This window comes from Strongylocentrotus purpuratus, unplaced genomic scaffold, assembly GCF_000002235.5.
Source record: "Strongylocentrotus purpuratus isolate Spur 01 unplaced genomic scaffold, Spur_5.0 spur5_scaffold_20, whole genome shotgun sequence".
NCBI lineage: Eukaryota > Metazoa > Echinodermata > Echinoidea > Camarodonta > Strongylocentrotidae > Strongylocentrotus > Strongylocentrotus purpuratus.
In genome coordinates, this window is record NW_022145606.1 from 18,938,890 (window position 1) to 18,946,979 (window position 8,090).

General features: G+C 40.0%; 2 protein-coding genes across 2 annotated transcripts in view; one reads left to right on the plus strand and one right to left on the minus strand.

Annotated features, from left to right (window-relative positions):
- Positions 1-1,632: 1,632 nt before the first annotated feature.
- On the minus strand, positions 1,633-1,974 carry LOC115927624. Its single transcript, XM_030993731.1, has one exon. It carries the CDS (start codon positions 1,972-1,974, stop codon positions 1,633-1,635), a length of 342 nt encoding a protein of 113 aa, XP_030849591.1.
- Positions 1,975-4,464: 2,490 nt separating this feature from the next.
- Positions 4,465-8,090, plus strand: part of LOC105447633 — a 6,185-nt gene continuing 2,559 nt past the window's right edge. Inside the window, exons 1-2 of the mRNA XM_011685975.2 lie at positions 4,465-4,692; positions 7,618-7,702. Of these exons, the coding sequence (XP_011684277.2) occupies positions 4,584-4,692; positions 7,618-7,702 (194 nt within the window). The 5' untranslated portion in view covers positions 4,465-4,583. The remainder of the gene's footprint in view (positions 4,693-7,617; positions 7,703-8,090) is intronic.

The following is an 8,090-nucleotide window of genomic DNA, read 5'->3' on the forward strand; positions in this document are numbered from 1 at the left end:
ACTCGAACCAGGGACCTCGAGGTCGAAAGTCAAGTGCGTTACCGATATAGCAAAACATTTCCCATAGCGATTACACGTAAACGGAAAATGGAATTCTCAAATCCCACATTGTAAGTGAAATATGAGCATGATCTTGGCATCTGATCGAAAAATAAAGGACTTATGATAGCTTATTGTCTCAGCTACAAGATACTCGATGCTCAGCGAAAACGAAGCTAAGACGACGGAGATATTGCTCGTGAAAGACGGGAATGTAGAATCCAGTTTTCAGAAAAAGCCATGTCCCATAGAGAATACACGCAAAATGTAAAAAATTGACATGCCTCCTTTAATCGCAAAAATACGCAATGATGCTTTCGTCAAAATGAAAATTCGTGGTGAATGCATCTGTAGGGAATTGTCTCAGGTAAAACATATCAAAATTTGGATGAAAATTGATCACTATTTACAGAGATACAATCAATTTTCCGTAAATATGATGACGTCATAATATGCAAATTGAAATTTTGAGTTCGGAGGCCATTATGATGACGTCATGAGTTAATTGAGGGTCAAATGAGACATGAAATCATATTTCCAATTCATACTCTATCAAAATATGAAAACAAAATTGGGTTCATCTTGCATCCTAAAGCGCTACAATGGATTTTGTATAGGCATGTTTTTGCCCATGTATGCTATGTATTACAAGAGCTCGCACGCACGGACATTATCTTTAAACGGACGCTCATTCCGTTATTAATGGGCAGAAAAAGGTGAACAAGGTATCAAAATGCTTGGAAAAATGTGACAAACATGATGACATAAAAAAATTGGCGATTTAAAGTTGCAAAATGCCATTACGCGCGAAAACGCGCGCGCATGTGCGTGCGCGAGTTTTTTTTGCGAAATGCTTAAAATGGCATGAAACGTATGCAAAACAAATTTGAGACGATTTTGAGCATTTTTTTGCGCGCGTGCTGACGCGCGGACGTACGCATGCGCGCGCGTTTTTTGACCTGAAATTGACCGGACGGATATTGACCTTAATCATGATAAATATGAATAAGAAATGCCTTTCCGTTATGAAGATATGATCATGAGTTGAAAGTACCAACAAAAACACAAAATGGCGCCTGGATGACGTCATGAAGATTTGATGACCTTGAAAATGTTACTGTCACGTCTCATGACAATGACTTATAACTGTGCCAAAATTGAACGAAATTGATTCATCTGATCTTGAGTTATCCTTTACACAAAAAAGTGGGGAGAAATAAATAAAAAATAAAGAAATAATAAGAAAGAAAATTCTGACGAAAACAATAGGTGATCTGTCGAAAACGACAGACCACCTAATGATGCATCTTCAATATCAATTTCCTGAATTTTTCAAAAATAAAAAAAAAAGTATCAAATATCATTCTGTCCGCCATCCCATTCCGCCATGCGACCTCACCTTGTGGTGAGTTGAAGAATGCCTTCAGGAGTTCCCTCTGATTCTTTGCAACTGATGTAGCTGAGTTGCGAGGTGCATGAGGTTGATTCACATCTAGCCAGTCCACATATAGTCCCTCCATGCTCCTGGGAGGACATTGTGGTTTTCAGCCTTATGGTCCGCCTCTTGTGCTGCAATGCCTGGATGCCTCTGCCTCAGTAGGTTGCGCAGAACCACTGCGCCTCAACCATATCATTCAAAGCGTTGGGCTTCTGCTCTAGAGTCCTGAGGAGACACCCGAGACACATTTTACACCATTCTCCTCCCCTTGAGAGTCTATATTTGAAAATCCTCTTCTCCCTGACCATCCCTCTTCTGCCGTATGGCTTCATTAGGTAGTTCCTGAAGGCGAAGGCTTTATCCCCCAGGATTAAGAAGGGGATGTCTTGGAGGTCATCAGGGCTTGCAGTCAGAGGGCTGGGTGTGGGGAGTCCTAGGGCTTCCTCTTCCAGGCCGTTGAAAAGCTCAGAGTCGCCAAATATCCGAGCATCAGACATATGCCCTTTTCCACCAAGCTCGATCCACACAAACTTGTAATCTGCATCCACCGGAGCCTGGAGTGGTATAAAAAAAAGACGCCCTTGTAATTGTAGTACAGGCTGCCAGTTCGGGGTAGCTTCTTGATAGCAAAGTGTTTGCCATCTAGAGCCCAATAGCGTGGGGATGTTCCATCTCTGATCAAACTGGGAAGCTACGGCTGTCCAGGCTTCAGGGATCACAGGTAGACTAAAAACCTAATCTTTGTACGCATCCACAATAATATTGCCTGGCACACTTCTGGAACCATCTCCGAGATGCTGGACACTCCACACCTGGGGGCATACGCAAGGAACCGAAAGTTGTCTCCAGTGACAAGGTGCCTCAGTGTCGCTGCCGGTTTCAGTCCAAGTGAGAGAGGTTTTATGAAACTGGTGCGTTCCCTTTGGATTGCTTGGGCCACCCTTTGCAAGACTTCATCAAAGAGCTGTGGTGTTAACCGTGTTTAGTTTTGGAACGCTACTGGATCTTCCAGTCTCGATTGGGTGTAGAACTGGCCAAGCTGGTGTCTCCTCTCCTCCATGAGCCATGGTCGCAACCAGAAGTCCCTGAATACAGCTCTCCTGGCCCTTTGTGGTTAGGACTGTGGCTGGTCTGACTGCTGCTCGTCTTCTTCCTCTGTTGCGATATTATAAGCATACAGTAGTACTGCAATATCAAGTTCTCATCATCTTCAATTCCTGCCATCATCAATGGTTGTGGGTTGTAGTGTTCAATCTGTAGAAGTTCAAGAAACAATGAAGTCCGCGTAAGTCATAAATAAATAAATAAGTCATAAATAAATGTACATAAATCCGTCGGCGTTCAATCGAGGCTCAAATCCTGATCACTCTCGACCCTTATCGTGAAAGACATCGCAACCACAATCGTATAATGTCGCAACAGAACGCATCGGAAGGTATCCTAACGTATATGCAAGTACCCGATCGTGATGATCGTGTAACATCGAGACCAAATCGTGGACTCAATCGGGACAATCCTATCAGGACGTTTATGATCGAATGTGAACGGGAGACTAGATCGTGTCACCTGAAATCGACTAATCGTGACCATATCGCATCAAAGCGCACCAAATCGTACTAGAACGTATCGACTCACATCACCTCGTATCCAAAGCTGGCAATTCAGACAAGTTCCAAGATCAGCTACGAATGGCCAATCGTGGGGTTCGTAACGGATCGCACGACAGTGGGCACGTAGCATATTAGTGAGATTTGGATCACGATTCTAATCTCATTTTTAGTTGCCAACGATAATCCTCGGGGGAAAATCTCTGCCAATACTCGCAGTCATTTTTTTTAACGCAATGTTTAGTGATATTCTGATCCTCATTCAAAAATCTATCTCTCTATAATGATCATGGCTTACCCTATCTTAAAACACGTTATGTATGCAGTTTGCATTCTGACTATTGAAATAAAATGTACTATCATTCGTAACAGGTGAATGATTTATTTTGTAACCAGGCACTAAGATTTGCGCATTAAATTTGATAACATTACAAAAATGGCCATTGGATGAAGAATCAAAAGTCCACAGGATTAGACGAAAGCTTGCCTACTAAATGTTAAGGTTAGTAGAAGCTTAGATCTGTGTGTGAATCCCACTATTGCACCCCTCCAATCTCAGGCTCAGGCATAGGGCCTCGCTAAGCCCCCCCCCCCCCTCCCCAGCTAGGCCCTCGCTTCCCCCATAGGCTTCCCCTATGGCTTCCACATAGACAATAAAAATAATAAGGCTTCCCCCGGGCGACGACTTAAAAAAAAACACCTAACATAAACATTTTAGTGCTGCATTTAGCTCAAAACAAGCCAAACTAGATGCGCTAGTCATAACTATTTATAATACGCACGCACACAAACTCTGAAGCGATAATTTATCAGATAATGGGATTTTATACAAACATTGCAAGTGCAAAGCTATGTTTACTTTAAAATAAATTACACCGCGAGAACATTGGGAAGCTTACCGTTAACGAAGGAGAACCCAGGTCGAAACTTGTCCATAATCATTGCACATACTGGTCAGTCCATAATCGTGCCGACTCAATTCTGATTTCAATCACACCGTACCAACTATATTCATAGATTCAAATATTCAAATGCAGCGCTAGGATGGCTAGGTTAGGTTTTAAAAAGTCGCAGCCGGGAGGCGTTATTTTTTTCTGCGGCACAGATCGGGGTTAGGTGCGTATTTAGCCTAAGTTTACGGTTAGGGTTAAATCAAGACCTTTTTTTTTTTAAAGCCCCAATCTGTGCCGCAGAAAAAAATGACGCCGGACGTCCTAATTTATGGATCCCGCCATCTTCGGCTGGCAGCAATTAGGGAGGGGAGGTCGCACATTGCGTTGGTGTGTTGGAGATTAAAGTTACATCGGCCAGATTCAGGAATATTTACTAGCTTCCCTGCAATCAGTAGTGAGTTCATTCAGTCGAGAATTACATGCCGGTCGTTATGACCAATCAGAGGGCTTGAATCTAGCTTGGTATGTGGTATAAGGTGATGATTGTCCCCGAAACGCTCACTTCCACGTCACCGTTTACTTTCAGAGAATATCAAAAGCATCGTCATGATGAATCGACTAAACTTAGTGACTGGTAGAAAATGCTCTTCGAAACGTTTTGTCATCACTTACTCAGTGATATTGGCATTCTTGGTGTTTGTTTACACGACTCAGAGTAAGTAACTGTTTCGAATTATTTTCATGATATATAGCCAATGTAATAGTATGAGACAGCCGTGCATGTTGTCAATTTTTGATAACATAACAGTTTAAATCAGCTGTGTTGCTATTTTAATCATAACATACAGCCAATAATTTATTGTATTTGTTACAGCAACTAGGAAAAGGCCTATGGAAAAGACATATAATAAAAATCAAATTATTATCATTATCCATATTAGCTGCATTGAAGAAGAGAGTTTTCATTGATAGATGAAGGTCTAAGCTAAATGTATGCACCCCCAAATCCCACTATATCTTGTGTCTATCGTATCTTTAAAATTATGTGAATTCGCTCTGGCTGCTGTTGTGTCCCGGGGGTCTCAGTCATAATTATAGAAACACTGAAAGCATGCGTGTCCACAGGTTTTCCAGACACCCCCAAAACGAGGATTTCTTCTGAAGCCAAAAATACACCCTATAAATGAGGATTTGGCGTGGTTTTTTTCCCGCCTAGTAGACAGAATCATGCCACAAAGGATTGAATCATCCTGCCATATAGAGGCAACAAGAGATGCATTTCTTATACAGCATCAGCACCAACCAACTAGACATTGCTTTGGTCAGCAAACAATTATATTAGACCTTGTGTTTACAAGCGAAGAGGACATGCTGCCATACATTGAACAAAACAGCAGAAATAGGCAAAAGACTATATGACAGTATGACAGAGAAACTAAGCAAAAATGACTGGAAAGGCGAATCCTTCAAAACTATGGACAATGCTCTTCTTTAGAGATAAGGTGCTAGAGGTTTCAGACAGATACACTCCAACAAAGACATCAGAAAAGGTCAATGTATGGATGAACTCTGCCACATTGGAAAATGTCATAAAGAAGCATCAGCTTTACAGAAGATGGCGACGGACTAAGACAGAAGAGGACCGTAAAATGTACACCCGAGCAAGCAACCAAGTTAAATGGATGTGCAAGAAGGTAGTGCGAGGATTGGAGAAAGATATAGCATCTGCAGTCAAGGAAAATCCCAAAGCCTTCTGGTCACACGTTAAGAGTAAAACCACCACTCGAGAAAGTATCGCCAGTCTATTAAGTCGGATGCAACCACTACTGAAACGGACATAGAAAAAGCCCAAGTACTGCAAGACTTCTTTATAAGTGTGTTCACCCGCGAAGTTTTACAGAATATGCCGACTGCTCCTGAAATTGACTTTGAATCAGCATTAACAAACTTTGCTGTCGTACCATCACATGTGTTTGAGTTGCTAAGGAATCTGAAACCAAATAATTATCAAGGTCATGATGGATTACATCCACGTTTACTGCAAAGGTTGGCATGCGTTCTTGACGTGCCACTTTCACTCCCGTTCAAAATGAGAGAATTACCCTTGGACTGGAAATCAGCTAATGTTACGCCCATTTTCAAAAAAAGGAAACAAGCAAGAAAGCAGAAACTATAGACCAGTCAATCTCACATGTGTTGTTTGCAAGATATTTGAGTGCATGGTGAGAAAGCACATCATCAAACACCTGTCAACAAATAAGATGTTGTCTGGACACCAACTGGTCATTACTGGTCGTTCCTGTACCACTTCTCTGTTGGAAGTACTCAACGACTGGACACATATCTTAGAAGAGGGGGGTAACATTGATGCAATACACATGGACTTTATGAAAGCTTTTGATTCAGTACCCCGTTATCGATTACTGCAAAAAGTTGAAGCCTTTGGCATCCATGTTCAGACCTAGGGATGGATCAAAGCATTGTTAGTTGGAATGACACAGCGTGTAGTAGTGAAGGGTCAACGGTCCGAATGGTCATCAGTGCTGAGTGGAATTCCGCAAGGGAGTGTACTCGGGCCGCTCTTATCTATGACCTTCCTGCTGTCATGAACTGTTAGAACACGTATTAAATTTGTTAATCAAGTTGCTTAAAATTGTAATCAACCACAGATTACTACATGAATCACCTAAATGTTGGTTAAACTTTAACCAACGGCCTGTTCATTAAAACTGAGACTGTGGTTGATTAATTTTTTAATCATTTATTGGTTTTAAAAAATTGCTCAGTGTTGGTAAAATGATGTTGATTAAACTGTAACCATTTGTTGATTAAAACTTTAACCTTTTGTTGGTTATTTATGCCTTGTTCGGGGCTGATTCACATGATGTTGGTTAAATTTACATGGGTCGTTGGTTAAAATTGTAACCACTGTAGGTTAACTCTGTTTTGATTCACACGATGTTGGTTAAACTTTAGTGGGTTGTTAATACATTTATAGCCACTGTTGGTTAAACTTACGGGGGTTTGGAGATGTTATCCTCGTGTTTGCAGGTACGAAATTGTTTTAATATGATTATCATCAATGCTAAGATTGTAAGGAAGAAGTGAAATAAGGTTCTTGATAATGATAATGATAACAACATTGATGAGGAAGAGTAATAATGATAAAAATAATATATTGGTAATAATATAAATGAAAATAATAATAATTTAAAAAAGTAAAACAATAAAAATGACAATAATAATATGAATGAAAAATAATTCTAATAAAACATTAGCTATAATAATAAAGATTCAGGTTATAATGATAATAATAATGATGATAGTAATAACCATAACGAAAAAAATAATGTTAACAACAATAATACTCAAAGGTACCATGATAAGTGTGAGTTTATATTGCGCAATTTATATACATCTATAAACTACGCATGAAACACGAACAAGAACCAGAAATAAAAGCAAAAGTTTAGTTTATACAGAAATTACGCAAAATTACAGAATATGTTTCTTTATGCAGCCTTAGGCTTGGTAGGCATGTCGGACACAATTGAAGTCTAAAAGATAATATGTGACTTAATTTACCTCCAATCCCAACCAAACTGTATTTGCTTTATTTTGTTTTATTCTCAATTAACAGTAAACGTTATTCAAGAGATTGAGGCTGTGTATTATGGAAAGCTGATTCCTTCGTACGCAAGTTATCTAGATAATCACAACCATAGGTAAGTATTAACTGCTTAAAAGGTAACTACATGTATTTACTATGACTGCGAGACAAATCAAGCACATTATCATGATCAGTGTGTCTTTCACGAAGAAAAAAAGCTGAAACCAGATTTTAAAGCATAAAGCATGAATTGTGTATTAAAGGCAGACTTTACTATTTCAGCCAGAAGGGATTAGACCACACAGCGAGCCAGCGAGGTCACTGTGACAGGTGGCTATCTCATTAACTCAGCTCTCATTTAACATAAGAAAAAGAGGATCATGCGGGACCAACAGGCACCGATTGGGGAAGTTTTCTATATAGAGGGAGCATGTAGTTACAAGTAGGACAGTGTGCCTTTAATGAATAATTTCCTTTTCATACATATATGAAAAGCTCTGCTT